General features: G+C 43.2%; 1 protein-coding gene across 1 annotated transcript in view; it reads left to right on the top strand.

Moving 5' to 3' along the window:
* Positions 1-16,233, top strand: part of LOC135519475 (interphotoreceptor matrix proteoglycan 2-like) — a 35,044-nt gene that overhangs the window by 13,849 nt on the left and 4,962 nt on the right. The window contains exons 3-4 of the mRNA XM_064944708.1: positions 6,742-6,800; positions 14,595-14,848. Of these exons, the coding sequence (XP_064800780.1) occupies positions 6,742-6,800; positions 14,595-14,848 (313 nt within the window). The remainder of the gene's footprint in view (positions 1-6,741; positions 6,801-14,594; positions 14,849-16,233) is intronic.

Here is a 16,233-nt window from a genome sequence, read left to right as displayed (position 1 = left end):
CTCCTCTCATTTCTCCACTTCACTCCTTTACAGTACTCCTCTCATTTCTCCACTTCACTCCTTTACAGTACTCCTCTCATTTCTCCACTTCACTCCTTTACAGTACTCCTCTCATTTCTCCACTTCACTCCTTTACATTACTCCTCTCATTTCTCCGCTTCACTCCTTTACAGTACTCCTCTCATTTCTCCACTTCACTCCTTTACAGTACTCCTCTCATCTCTCCACTTCACTCCTTTACAGTACTCCTCTCATTTCTCCACGTCACTCCTTTACATTACTCCTCTCATTTCTCCACTTCACTCCTTTACAGTACTCCTCTCATTTCTCCACTTCACTCCTTTACAGTACTCCTCTCATTTCTCCACGTCACTCCTTTACATTACTCCTCTCATTTCTCCACTTCACTCCTTTACGGTACTCCTCTCATTTCTCCACTTCACTCCTTTACAGTACTCCTCTCATTTCTCCACTTCACTCCTTTACAGTACTCCTCTCATCTCTCCACTTCACTCCTTTACAGTACTCCTCTCATTTCTCCACGTCACTCCTTTACATTACTCCTCTCATCTCTCCACTTCACTCCTTTACAGTACTCCTCTCATTTCTCCACTTCACTCCTTTACAGTACTCCTCTCATTTCTCCACTTCACTGCTTTACAGTACTCCTCTCATTTCTCCACTTCACTCCTTTACAGTACTCCTCTCATCTCTCCACTTCACTCCTTTACAGTACTCCTCTCATCTCTCCACTTCACTCCTTTACAGTACTCCTCTCATCTCTCCACTTCACTCCTTTACAGTACTCCTCTCATTTCTCCACGTCACTCCTTTACATTACTCCTCTCATCTCTCCACTTCACTCCTTTACAGTACTCCTCTCATTTCTCCACTTCACTCCTTTACAGTACTCCTCTCATTTCTCCACTTCACTCCTTTACAGTACTCCTCTCATTTCTCCACTTCACTCCTTTACATTACTCCTCTCATCTCTCCACTTCACTCCTTTACATTACTCCTCTCATCTCTCCACTTCACTCCTTTACAGTACTCCTCTCATTTCTCCACTTCACTCCTTTACAGTACTCCTCTCATTTCTCCACTTCACTCCTTTACAGTACTCCTCTCATTTCTCCACTTCACTCCTTTACAGTACTCCTCTCATTTCTCCACTTCACTCCTTTACGGTACTCCTCTCATTTCTCCACGTCACTCCTTTACATTACTCCTCTCATTTCTCCACTTCACTCCTTTACATTACTCCTCTCATTTCTCCACGTCACTCCTTTACAGTACTCCTCTCATTTCTCCACTTCACTCCTTTACAGTACTCCTCTCATCTCTCCACTTCACTCCTTAACAGTACTCCTCTAATCTCTCCACTTCACTCCTTTACAGTACTCCTCTCATCTCTCCACTTCACTCCTTTACAGTACTCCTCTCATCTCTCCACTTCACTCCTTTACAGTACTCCTCTCATCTCTCCACTTCACTCCTTTACAGTACTCCTCTCATTTCTCCACTTCACTCCTTTACATTACTCCTCTCATCTCTCCACTTCACTCCTTTACAGTACTCCTCTCATTTCTCCACTTCACTCCTTTACAGTACTCCTCTCATCTCTCCATTTCACTCCTTTACAGTACTCCTCTCATCTCTCCACTTCACTCCTTTACAGTACTCCTCTCATCTCTCCACTTCACTCCTTTACAGTACTCCTCTCATTTCTCCACTTCACTCCTTTACAGTACTCCTCTCATTTCTCCACTTCACTCCTTTACAGTACTCCTCTCATTTCTCCACTTCACTCCTTTACAGTACTCCTCTCATTTCTCCACTTCACTCCTTTACAGTACTCCTCTCATTTCTCCACTTCACTCCTTTACATTACTCCTCTCATCTCTCCACTTCACTCCTTTACATTACTCCTCTCATCTCTCCACTTCACTCCTTTACAGTACTCCTCTCATTTCTCCACTTCACTCCTTTACAGTACTCCTCTCATTTCTCCACTTCACTCCTTTACAGTACTCCTCTCATTTCTCCACTTCACTCCTTTACAGTACTCCTCTCATTTCTCCACTTCACTCCTTTACAGTACTCCTCTCATTTCTCCACTTCACTCCTTTACGGTACTCCTCTCATTTCTCCACGTCACTCCTTTACATTACTCCTCTCATTTCTCCACTTCACTCCTTTACATTACTCCTCTCATTTCTCCACGTCACTCCTTTACAGTACTCCTCTCATTTCTCCACTTCACTCCTTTACAGTACTCCTCTCATCTCTCCACTTCACTCCTTAACAGTACTCCTCTAATCTCTCCACTTCACTCCTTTACAGTACTCCTCTCATCTCTCCACTTCACTCCTTTACAGTACTCCTCTCATCTCTCCACTTCACTCCTTTACAGTACTCCTCTCATCTCTCCACTTCACTCCTTTACAGTACTCCTCTCATTTCTCCACTTCACTCCTTTACATTACTCCTCTCATCTCTCCACTTCACTCCTTTACAGTACTCCTCTCATTTCTCCACTTCACTCCTTTACAGTACTCCTCTCATTTCTCCACTTCACTCCTTTACATTACTCCTCTCATCTCTCCACTTCACTCCTTTACAGTACTCCTCTCATTTCTCCACTTCACTCCTTTACAGTACTCCTCTCATTTCTCCACTTCACTCCTTTACATTACTCCTCTCATTTCTCCACTTCACTCCTTTACAGTACTCCTCTCATCTCTCCATTTCACTCCTTTACAGTACTCCTCTCATCTCTCCACTTCACTCCTTTACAGTACTCCTCTCATCTCTCCACTTCACTCCTTTACAGTACTCCTCTCATTTCTCCACTTCACTCCTTTACAGTACTCCTCTCATTTCTCCACTTCACTCCTTTACAGTACTCCTCTCATTTCTCCACTTCACTCCTTTACAGTACTCCTCTCATCTCTCCACGTCACTCCTTTACAGTACTCCTCTCATTTCTCCACTTCACTCCTTTACAGTACTCCTCTCATTTCTCCACTTCACTCCTTTACAGTACTCCTCTCATTTCTCCACTTCACTCCTTTACAGTACTCCTCTCATTTCTCCACTTCACTCCTTTACAGTACTCCTCTCATTTCTCCACTTCACTCCTTTACAGTACTCCTCTCATTTCTCCACTTCACTCCTTTACAGTACTCCTCTCATTTCTCCACTTCACTCCTTTACAGTACTCCTCTCATTTCTCCACTTCACTCCTTTACAGTACTCCTCTCATTTCTCCACTTCACTCCTTTACAGTACTCCTCTCATTTCTCCACTTCACTCCTTTACAGTACTCCTCTCATTTCTCCACTTCACTCCTTTACAGTACTCCTCTCATTTCTCCACGTCACTCCTTTACAGTACTCCTCTCATCTCTCCACGTCACTCCTTTACAGTACTCCTCTCATTTCTCCACTTCACTCCTTTACATTACTCCTCTTATTTCTCCACTTCACTCCTTTACATTACTCCTCTCATTTCTCCACTTCACTCCTTTACAGTACTCCTCTCATTTCTCCATTTCACTCCTTTACAGTACTCCTCTCATTTCTCCACTTCACTCCTTTACAGTACTCCTCTCATTTCTCCACTTCACTCCTTTACAGTACTCCTCTCATTTCTCCACTTCACTCCTTTACAGTACTCCTCTCATTTCTCCACGTCACTCCTTTACAGTACTCCTCTCATTTCTCCACTTCACTCCTTTACAGTACTCCTCTCATTTCTCCACGTCACTCCTTTACAGTACTCCTCTCATTTCTCCACTTCACTCCTTTACAGTACTCCTCTCATCTCTCCACTTCACTCCTTTACGGTACTCCTCTCATTTCTCCATGTCACTCCTTTACAGTACTCCTCTCATTTCTCCACTTCACTCCTTTACAGTACTCCTCTCATTTCTCCACTTCACTCCTTTACATTACTCCTCTTATTTCTCCACTTCACTCCTTTACATTACTCCTCTCATTTCTCCACTTCACTCCTTTACAGTACTCCTCTCATTTCTCCACTTCACTCCTTTACAGTACTCCTCTCATTTCTCCACTTCACTCCTTTACAGTACTCCTCTCATCTCTCCACTTCACTCCTTTACAGTACTCCTCTCATCTCTCCACTTCACTCCTTTACAGTACTCCTCTCATCTCTCCACGTCACTCCTTTACAGTACTCCTCTCATTTCTCCACTTCACTCCTTTACAGTACTCCTCTCATTTCTCCACTTCACTCCTTTACAGTACTCCTCTCATTTCTCCACTTCACTCCTTTACAGTACTCCTCTCATCTCTCCACGTCACTCCTTTACAGTACTCCTCTCATTTCTCCACTTCACTCCTTTACAGTACTCTCATTTCTCCACTTCACTCCTTTACAGTACTCCTCTCATTTCTCCACTTCACTCCTTTACAGTACTCCTCTCATCTCTCCACTTCACTCCTTTACAGTACTCCTCTCATTTCTCCACTTCACTCCTTTACAGTACTCCTCTCATTTCTCCACTTCACTCCTTTACAGTACTCCTCTCATTTCTCCACTTCACTCCTTTACAGTACTCCTCTCATTTCTCCACTTCACTCCTTTACAGTACTCCTCTCATTTCTCCACTTCACTCCTTTACAGTACTCCTCTCATTTCTCCACTTCACTCCTTTACAGTACTCCTCTCATTTCTCCACTTCACTCCTTTACAGTACTCCTCTCATTTCTCCACTTCACTCCTTTACAGTACTCCTCTCATCTCTCCACTTCACTCCTTTACAGTACTCCTCTCATTTCTCCACTTCACTCCTTTACAGTACTCCTCTCATTTCTCCACTTCACTCCTTTACAGTACTCCTCTCATTTCTCCACTTCACTCCTTTACAGTACTCCTCTCATTTCTCCACTTCACTCCTTTACAGTACTCCTCTCATCTCTCCACTTCACTCCTTTACAGTACTCCTCTCATTTCTCCACTTCACTCCTTTACAGTACTCCTCTCATTTCTCCACTTCACTCCTTTACAGTACTCCTCTCATTTCTCCACTTCACTCCTTTACAGTACTCCTCTCATTTCTCCACTTCACTCCTTTACAGTACTCCTCTCATTTCTCCACTTCACTCCTTTACAGTACTCCTCTCATTTCTCCACTTCACTCCTTTACAGTACTCCTCTCATTTCTCCACTTCACTCCTTTACATTACTCCTCTCATTTCTCCACTTCACTCCTTTACATTACTCCTCTCATTTCTCCACTTCACTCCTTTACAGTACTCCTCTCATTTCTCCACTTCACTCCTTTACAGTACTCCTCTCATTTCTCCACTTCACTCCTTTACATCTCACTCTCATTTCTCCACTTCACTCCTTTACAGTACTCCTCTCATTTCTCCACTTCACTCCTTTACAGTACTCCTCTCATTTCTCCACGTCACTCCTTTACAGTACTCCTCTCATTTCTCCACTTCACTCCTTTACATTACTCCTCTTATTTCTTCCACTCTTTCCTTCTCCCTTCTCACTATCCTTTCATCTCGCTCCTCCTGTCATCTGTATCTCCTCTAAATCTTCTCTCTAATCCTCCCTCAACCTTTTCTACTCTCTCCATCCCCTTTGTCCTCTTCTCGCATCTCCTAATCCATCACTTTGTTTGTAGGCTCTGAGGCCAGAGTTATTCAGGGCACTATAAAGAACCCACACAGTTTGAAATTCCCTTCATTTGACTGTTGGTATTGTACACTAGGCATTCTCTGTGTGAAAAGATGCTGAAAGTTAGAGTTGATGATGTAGCTTGAGGCCGCAAGAGAGACTGGAATAGAGAAAGCAGGACACACACACTCACTCACACACAGATAACTTTCCTCCACCATCAAGGCTTTTTGACTGAGAACAAATAGGTCAGACATTTTACTGCTGCTGGGAAAATAAGATGTTTTTGACTCTCCCCTGGAAGCCGTTAATGTACTCATTATTACTCTGTCCATCGCCACGGGAAGTAGTTCGACGGATGGGGTGCTAACAATATGTTGTTGTCATGGCGGGACAGTGCTGCACAGTGCAGCGCCTTCAGCACCCCAAATTCCCACGGCTATGACTCTGTATTAAACTTTTATCATTCTGTGTATGGAAAGGGGGAGGGAGATAGACAATGAAAGAAGGAGATAGACAGGGGGAGGAGAGAGAAAAACAATCTGACGATTAAAGAAGTCTGCTGTGTTGCCAAGTGTGTCAGAATAATAGTGCAAAAGCAGGGTATTTGTCACATTGATTGGGAAAGGTAGAAGAGGGTGTAATGGCAGGGTTGTTGGCACACTGAAACGTAATTCAACGTTATCATTGCTGGGTCCATGAGTCAGCAAAACCATGGTTCTCTTCACAAAACACTCACTAGCATCCAGCAACAAGGTTCAATCAGAGGTCTGAGTGAGTAGTCACTAGATGGCCATGCTAGAAATCAAATCAAACCAAATTGTATTGGTCACATATGTAGCAAATGTTATTGTGGTTGTAGTGAAATGCTTGAGTTCCTAGCTCCAACAGTGCAGCAATATCTAACAATTCACAACAATACACACAGATCTACAAGTAAAAGAATGGAATTAAAGTAAAATAACGGAATTAAAGAGTTATAAAATAACAGTTAAATAAAATAAATAAATAAAAAGAGGACATAAACTGGCAATATCCTCAGAATTAACTGTTGAACTCAAGGAGACCTCGTTGTGTTTGCAGATAGAAGATGCTCTGGGGGGACTGCCAGGCTTGAAGAGTGTGACTGTGCTGGAGTTCAGGTCAGTCTCTACTGTAGTGGTGTATTTGCCTGGTCCTGGTCACATTAGGATGTGATTTAGTTTAGCCAACTCCCTTAGTTATCATTGGAATGCAATACTGGACATATGTATGGCATGACAGCAATAATCTGAAGAGTTGGATAAAACACACACACCTGTGTGGTGTAGGCCATTGATTTGATACACTGACCTGACCTTCTCACCTGATCTTTGTCAAACATCATTTCTTTAGATAAAGTGTGTTTAGTTGTCCCCCACCATGAAATCGGGGAGGGGACCGTGGATCGGTCTCCGTTCCATCTGTCCGTCCGTTACTCACACGCGATATGTCATACATGACTGGCCCAATTTTGACGACATTGAATGATGTGTCTTGTCATAGAGATCCAGTATTTACAAAGCAAGAGGAATAACTGGGCCCAAAATCTGTCTTCTACAGCAGGTGGCGTTATTTCTTTGGCACATGACGTGGAGTAGCCAACAGGGATTATCTCAGGAGACTGGCTGGCCTGGCAACATCTGCCGAGCTCCCCGGGCCAGTTAATCAAGTTTTCATATGGTTCGCTTGGGTCAGTAGCCTACATGTTAAAACTCCAACACAACAACAAAAAATGTATTGGTATATAATCCAGCTTTTTGTTATCAACCAGCATTCGGTTTCCAAGCGGAAGTAAGAATATCAGAACCTTCCCTCTCAGTCTGGAGTAAAGCCTGCCGGAGGCGGGGAGCGTACCAACTCAGAGTTGAACATCGGCACTCGCATTCTAAAGTCCTCCACCTGCTTTAGTCTTTTTTCATATCAGACACAGAAAGATTTACGCATGCCGACACTATGGGAGCTGCTTGCTTGTCAAGACATAAACATTATTCACACAAATCTCTTGTTGGTTAAATACAAAGGGCCGAGTAATACTATTATGTAGTCTAGGCCTATATAATTATTTAGAAACCAGATGAATTCCTGAAGCTGTTCATGAGCTATGATGTTTATTTATCAGCTTAATATAACCTGTCTGGCAGCAAGTGTGTGCAACTCCGCACACAGCTGATTGGTGCAAGGGAAGAAATGGGTTCTAATAAGCTCAGTCGCTGCACAATATTCCCAAATGCAATCTTGGGAAAATACAACCGTTTTTGACTGCAATTATTGAAAATAGCAGGATCCCAGCTTTTCAGTTCTGTGTGATTTATTCCTCAACTCAAATTGTTGTGTAATTGTCAGCATTTTACAATCTTGAGTGTCTGGCATTACAATAAAAGTAATGAATGGAGGGAAGCGCATCAGCCATTTGAATGCATAAACGGTAGGGCTATAGAGAACACAGGAGGTTGGTGGCATCTTAATTGTGGAGTACGGGGTCATAGTATTGGCTGGAGTTTAAAGATTTGAATGGTATTAAGTACATCAAACACATGGTTTCCTGTGTTTGATCCCATTCCATTTACTCCATTTCAGTCTTTATCATGAGCCTGTCTTCCCTTGATAGAGTACCACAGTATGAGTTATAATACCCATAAAACCTAGAGGTCAAACAGGGAGGTCATATTTAGAGTCTGTGATCTATTTTTATTTATTTAATTTCTTCTATTTTACCCCCTTTTCTATCTTGTCTCATCGCTGTAACTCCCCAACGGGCTCGGAAGGCGAAGGTCGAGTCATGCGTCCTCCGAAACATGACCTGCAAAACCACACTTCTTAACACCCGCCCGCTTAACCCGGAAACCAGCCGCACATGAAACACTGTTCACCTGACGACTAGCGTCAGCCTGCAGGCGCACAGCCCGCCACAAGGAGTCACTAGAGCGCGATGAGCCAAGTAAAGCCCCCCGGCCAAAGCCTCCCCTAACCCATATGACACTGGGCCAATTGTGCACCGCTCTATGGGACTCCCGATCACGGCCGGTTGTAATACAGCCCGGGATCGAACCCGGGTCTGTAGTGACACCTCTAGCACTGCGATGCAGTGTTTTAGACCGCTGCTCCACTCGGGACGCCTGAGATCTAGTTTTTTATTTGTTTTCAGGTTTCAGAAGGATGCCCAAGGGTGAGTATAGACCCTTACCTGTAGTCCTGGATGTGTATAGCCAGTAGGCTAGTAATCTGACCCTAGATCTGTGGTTAAGGATAACCTAGTCTTGAGTGTTTGTGTGTGTGTCCATACTTGCGAACATAAGGAACTATTTCCATTTAAACAGATTCGCTGGCACATGCATATCAGCCAATTCAATTTGTTGATTTACTTGCAGGCAACAGAAAGCTAAATTGAAGCTGTTTCCATCAGATAACATGGCACACGTCAGCCATATGCTAACCTCAACAGGTGGCATTGATCACAAATTCTCCATAAGCCTATCAAAGATCTTAGACTCTGTATCCACCAACCAATGGCATTTCTTGAAATAAGTCAACACTAGCCACTACAGAGATATTTAAAACCTAAAAATTCAAGGTTTACTTTTGTTTCGTTGGTCTGTGACAAAATGTTGTGTGCCAATATTGCATTGATGCATCCTTGACTAGGCTACTAGCTACTACTAACATTAGTAGTAGTAGATTTTGGCATGTCTAATGTGTATTCATGTGATTTTTCAGTTACCAAATAATTACAAAAATATCTATCTACTAATAAAACATTAGCTGGAATAGGACATTTCTGACAAGTTGAGGGTAAAGTGACTAGGCAACAGGATAGATAAGACGGAGCAGTAGCAGGAGTGTATGTGGAGCAGTAGAAGGAGTGTATGTGGAGCAGTAGCAGGAGTGTATGTGGAGCAGTAGAAGAAGTGTATGTGGAGGAGTAGCAGGAGAGTATGTGGAGCAGTAGAAGAAGTGTATGTGGAGCAGTAGCAGGAGTGCATGTGGAGCAGTAGCAGGAGTGTATGTGGAGCAGTAGCAGGAGTGTATGTGGAGCAGGAGCAGGAGTGTATGATGGAGCACTAGCAGGAGTGCATGTGGAGCAGTAGCAGGAGTGCATGTGGAGCAGTAGCAGGAGTGTATGGTGGAGCAGTAGCAGGAGTGCATGTGGAGCAGTAGCATGTGGTGAGTGCGAAAATGTGTGTGTGTGTGACATCAGTATGCTTGTGTGCGCATGTTATGTGTGTGGTCTTATGTAGTGTGTGTGTGTGTATATGGGTGTTGTGGTCAAAGTGTAAGTATGTGTGAGTGTGGGTAGTGTCCAGTGTTTGTGCATAGAGTCAGTGCAAGAGATTTAGTAAAAAAGGTACATGCAGGCAATTCGGGTAGCCATTTGATGAGTTATTCAGCAGTGTTGTTGAGCAGCCTTACGGCTTGGGGGCAGCTGTTCAAAGGTCCTGTTGTTTCCAGACTTGGTGCCCTGGAACTGTTTGTTCTATGGTAGCAGAGAGAACAGACTATTGCTTGGGTGGCTGGAGTCTTTGACAATTTGATGCCAAGGCAGCAGCTCCTCTTCCTGGGGTCCAGCAAAATTAAGGCAATTGTAGAATTTTAGAAACATTATAATACATTCACAACAGATTTCACAACACATTAATAAGTGTGTGCCCTCAGGCCCCTACTCTAGTACCACATATCTGCAACACAAAATCCATGTGTACATGTGTGTATAGTGTATATGTTATCGTGTGTGTGTAATGCATGTGTCTGTGCTTATGTTTGTGTTGCTTCACAGTCCCTCTGTTCCATAAGGTGTATTTATATCTGTTTTTAAATCAAATTCTATTTTACTGCATGCATTAGTTACTTGATATGGAATAGAGTTCCATGTAGTCATGGCTCAATGTAGTACTGTGCGCCTCCCATAGTCTGTTCTGGACTTGGGGACTGTGAAGAGACCTCTGGTGGCATGTCTTGTGGGATATGCACGGATGTCTAAGCTGTGTGCCAATAGTTCAAACAGACAGCTTGGTGCATTCAACATGTCAATACCTCTCACAAATACAAGTAGGAATGAAGTCAGTCTCTCTTCCACTTTGAGCCAGGAGAGAGTGACATGCATATTATTAATGTTAGCTCTCTGTGTACATCTAAGGAACAGCTGTGCTGCCCTGTTTTCTGAGCTAATTGAAGTCCCTCTTGGTGGCACTTGACCACACGACTGAACAGTAGTCCAGGAGCCGCAAAACTAGGACCTACTTTGTTAATAATGCTGTTAAGAAGGCAGAGCAGTGCTTTATTATGGACAAACTTCTCCCCATCTTAGCTACTGTTGTATTTGGACCATGACAGTTTACATTCCAGACTTACTCCAAGCAGTTTAGTCACTTGCTCAATTTCCACATGGTTCATTACAAGATTTGGTTCAGGTTTAGGGTTTAATGAATGATTTGTCTCAAATGCAATGCTTTAATTTTTTTAAATATTTGGGAATAACTAATTCCTTGCCACCCATTCTGAAACTAACTGCTTTACTCAAAGACAGTGGCATGTCGTTAGTCAAGATTGAAAAAAGTAAGGGGCCTAGACACCTGCCCTGGGGAATTCCTGATTCTACCCGGATCATGTTGGATAGGCTTCCATTAAAGGACACCCTCTGTGTTACGTTAGACAAGTACAGTAACTCTTTATCCAGAATATAGTAGGGGGTGTAAAGCCATGACACATACGTTTTTCCATCAGCAGACTATGATCGATAATGTCGAAAGCTGCACTGAAGTTTAACAAAACAGCCCCTACAATTTTTTTATCATCAATTGCTGTGCTTGTTGAATGTCCTTCCCTATAAGTGTGCTGAAAGTCTGTTGTCAATTTGTTTACTGTAAAATAGCATTGTATCTGGTCAAACCTTTTTCCAAAAGTTTACTAAGCATTGGTAACAGGCTGATTGGTCAGCTATTTGAGTCAGTAAAGGGGGCTTTACTATTCTTAGGTAGGGGAATGACTTTTTGCTTCCCTCCAGGCCTGAAGGCACACACTTTCTTGTAGGCTAAAATTGAAGATATGGCAAATAGGAGTGGCAATATCATCCACTATTATCCTCAGTAATTTCCATCCAAGTTGTCAGACCCCGGTGGCTTGTCATTGTTGATAGACAACAATACTTTTTTCACCTCTTCCACACTCACTTTACAGAATTCAAAATTACAATGCTTGTCTTTCATAATTTGGTCAGATATACTTGGATGTGTAGTGTCAGCATTTGTTGCTGGCATGTCATGCCTAAGTTTGCTAATCTTACCAATGAACAAAATCATTAAAGTAGTTGGTAGCTAATTTCTGCAGCACTAATAAAGATGTGATCCATACATGTTGATGATTTCATTCCTGTGCTGTTTGTAACTACCCTGATAGGTTGACTGATAGCCTGAACCAGGTTGCAAGCACTAGTTAAATAAGCGTTCTCTTAAGTGGGCAGCCTGATGATAGCCAGTCAATATTTAAATCACCCAGAAAATATATCTATCTGTTGATGTCACATACATTATCAAGCATTTCACACGTTATCCAGATACGGACTGTTAGCACTTGGTGGTGGATAGCAGCTTCTCACCAGAATGGGCTGTAGCTGAGGCAGATGAACCTGTAGTCATATTATTTCAGCAGTAATTAACATGATATCCTCTCTAAGTTTTTGTTTTTTTGTAAGCAGGAAGCAGAAAGATAGAGTTATGGATTGATTTGCCAAAAGGAGGGCGGGGCAGAGCCTTGTGTGTGGAATAAGTGTGGTTTAGAGTTGTCTAGAAGTGACATGCTGGTAAAAACGAGCTAAAAAGGATTTCAATTTCCCTGCTTTAAAATTACTGGCCACGATAAACGCAATAGCAGTGTGTTGTGTGCAAGGCTGAAGAAAGAGAGATTTTAATTGGCTGATACTCATTTTGTGCCAGAGAACCTATTTAAATGTGTGTGTGTATGTGTGTGTTTGTCTGAGGGTCATGTGAGATCCATGCTGGCTTTATTTGTTAGTGTGCGTAGGTTGAAGTGTGATGATACCCGTTGTGATGATACCCGTAGACTTCCAGTCATTGGCTCGCCAAACTACCTCTAACTTCATACTGGACACAGAGACATAAACATGGCATCCATGAGTTCATCTGACTCTGGGAAAGTAGATAAAGGGCCTCATTGTTAAAATCCCAAAGTATCCCTTTAATGGTGTTAGGGTGGTCGCTTTATGGCTGCTGCCTAACCCCAACCCAGGAGAGGAGCTCATCTCTGAGGCTTTATGCCTGCTACCTAACCCCAACCCAGGAGAGGAGCTCATCTATGGCACTTTATGGCTGCTACCTAACCCCAACCCAGGAGAGGAGCTCATCTCTGAGGCTTTATGCCTGCTACCTAACCCCAACCCAGGAGAGGAGCTCATCTCTGAGGCTTTATGCCTGCTACCTAACCCCAACCCAGGAGAGGAGCTCATCTCTGAGGCTTTATGCCTGCTACCTAACCCCAACCCAGGAGAGGAGCTCATCTCTGAGGCTTTATGCCTGCTACCTAACCCCAACCCAGGAGAGGAGCTCATCTCTGAGGCTTTATGCCTGCTACCTAACCCCAACCCAGGAGAGGAGCTCATCTCTGAGGCTTTATGCCCACTGCAATCAGCTTCCTGGCCTGTCACTGTCAACAGTTGAGACAGACAGGTATGGAGAGATACGCACGAGTCATGCAGCAGTCCTCTGCTCATGCAATTACGTGGGACTTTACTAAGAAAAGCCTTGCTCTCTTCTGAGTGGTCGTTCCAGATTCCCAGGTCAGCAGCGCTACAGTGTGGATCTGACCGGAGCTCCGCAGTAGGGCCAGCAGCAGAAGAGGATAAAAGAACATCAACTAGTTTCAAGTGTCATTAAACACTTGGATTCTGAAAGTGGTCGTGCCGTTTTCCCAGTGTGAGCTGTCAGCAGGAAAACTGGGATCTGGGATGTTGTGGTGCAGTGGGCCGATTACAGGCACGTGCCTCCTACTGGGCCAAGCCAAGCCTGCTGAGAGAACTAGGTCACAGGGAGAAGAGAAGGGCTCTCTGAAGCCATATGAAGTCTGATAGATGGCTTTTTCCACACAGTCAGGTTCCACATCAAGAGTCTGTTGTGGGGAGTTTGTCGTGTGTATGACCATATTGATCACTCAGGTGGCCGGGCTGGTTGGATGGAAGTCATGGAAGTTATAGATGATGCTCCAGACGGGTGTAAATCTATCACACTACCATCTATCATTTCAGAATAGTCCAAAAAAAGTACTGTGTTTGGAACTCTACTCTTCCCAGGGAAACTGTTTTCCTGTTAGAGACTCTGATTCTAGCTAATCATATTATATACAGTAGATTCATAAACTGATCAATAAAATGATGTATGAATTGATAGTGGAATTTGCTGGGTTTTCCATGGGTGTATGGGTGGATAGGTGTTGATGGTGGAGGAATGGATGGATATACACAACCTATCAAAAGCTTGGGGTCACTTCAACATTTCCTTGTTTTTGTCCACTTAAAATAACATCAATTTGATCAGATCAATTAGCCTTTTAAAATGATCAACTTGGATTAGCTAACACAAAGTGCCATTGGAACACAGGAGTGGTGGTTGCTGATAATGGGCCTCTGTAAGCCTATGTAGATATTCCATTAGAAATGTGACATTTCCAGCTACAATAGTCATTTACAACATTAAGAATGTCGACACTGTATTTCCAATCAATTTGATGTTATTCTAATGGACACTAAATGTGCTTTTCTTTCAAAAACAAGGAAATGTCTAAGTGACCCCAAGCTTTTGAACGGTAGTGTATATTTACTAGATTGCTAGATTGATATATTGCTAGATTGATTGACAGATCAACTGACAGATGAATTGATTGATGTATCTGTACATGTATTGCCTGTGCAGGTTGGATGGCGTAGTGGTAGTCTATGCGGTGACGGTGGAGGTGGATGGGGAGGGGGTGAGTAGTGACCAGCTGGACTACCTGACCCTGCAGTCCAACCTGGTGGAGAACTCCTACAGAGAGCTGAAGGAGAGGCCCACAGTGGTCTACAACATCACTGACTTCAAGAACAACATGACTGAGGCCCTGCAAAATGACAACATCATCAGAGACACAATCCTGGCCCTGGACCCTGACTTACTGCAACTAGAGAGTGGTAAGACACACAGCACGACCCAACACTGCCATGCAATACACTGTCTATACACTACCATACACAGTAAAACGACTATACACAGTACTCTGGCACTGTAGCCAGACTAACTATGAGTGGTAAAATATACATTATGAACCAGGTAGTTTGATCCCTGAATCCTGATTTGCTGAACACCGTGATATATTTAAGTGAGAATGCCCAAGATGCTGGTGTTTGGAGGATATATTGGCATGGGTGTTGTTAGACCCGAGACAAAGCCAATATATATCCTCCAAACATCTGCTTCAAGGGCATTATCACTTTTAACGGGTTACCAACCTATTCAAATAATGATTTAAATATTTTCATTAAAAACGTTATTTTGATGAATTTGTTCAAACTATTTCATCCTTCAAGGAGATAAAGTCCCGACACAAATCTAGGGTTACTCTCCAAACTGGCTGGTCATCTATCTATCGGTTCGGTTGTCAGAGACATGACCCAGTCGTTAAGCCTTTTTGTTCTAAATCTATGGATGCGACACAGTCATTCGTTCTAAATGTTCCATTGCCATGATGGCTGGCAACATTCTTACCCCTTGCTTGCCAGCTGGCCAACTTTGGCAAACACAATCACCTTAAACGAAGTGGTGTTGAAGGGCCAGTAGGAGGCACCCTTTCCTCTGCTCTAAAAAATATTCCATTGCCCTGTGTAGGGTGCTGTCTTTCGAATGGGATGCGAAACGGGTGTCCTGACTCTCTGTGGTCACTAAAGATCCCACTTATCATACGAGTAGGGGTGTTAACCCCAGTGTCCTGGCTAAACTCCCAATCTGGCCCTCATACCATCATGGTCATCTAATCACCCGCTTCCAATTGGCTCATTCATCCCCCCTCCTCTCCCCTGTAACTATTCCACAGGTCTTTGCTGTAAATGAGATGGGCTTCTCAGTGAACTTACCTGGTAAAATAAGGGTCAAATAAAAACATGTAAAACAGTGGTGCCATAGTAACAGCAAAGTAGCTTTGTGTTTAAGATGTTTTCTAGTGATTCTTTGGGATTCATTCATAACAATGAGCTAATGACATGCGATTTCACCTGGCATAGAACATCTTCTCTCTCGCCAGGCCACTGTTCAGCGAACACATTTTTTGTATTTTGGTATTTTATCAGGAGTGGTAAGACATACAGCACTACCAAACACTACTGTACAATACACTGTATATATACACTACCATACACAGCAAAACCACTATAATGAACTGTTGCGATAGCAGCAGTTACTCTTCCTGGGGTCCACACAGAACATGAAACATGACATAATACAGAACATCAATAGACAAGAACAGCTCAAGGACAGAACTACACAATCACTTCAAACTGAAGCTGTAATGACAGCAAACTAT

Source organism: Oncorhynchus masou, chromosome 29 (genome assembly GCF_036934945.1).
Source record: "Oncorhynchus masou masou isolate Uvic2021 chromosome 29, UVic_Omas_1.1, whole genome shotgun sequence".
Lineage (NCBI taxonomy): Eukaryota > Metazoa > Chordata > Actinopteri > Salmoniformes > Salmonidae > Oncorhynchus > Oncorhynchus masou.
The sequence above is the reverse complement of the archived record's forward strand: the minus strand, read 5'-3'. Positions and strand labels throughout refer to the sequence as shown.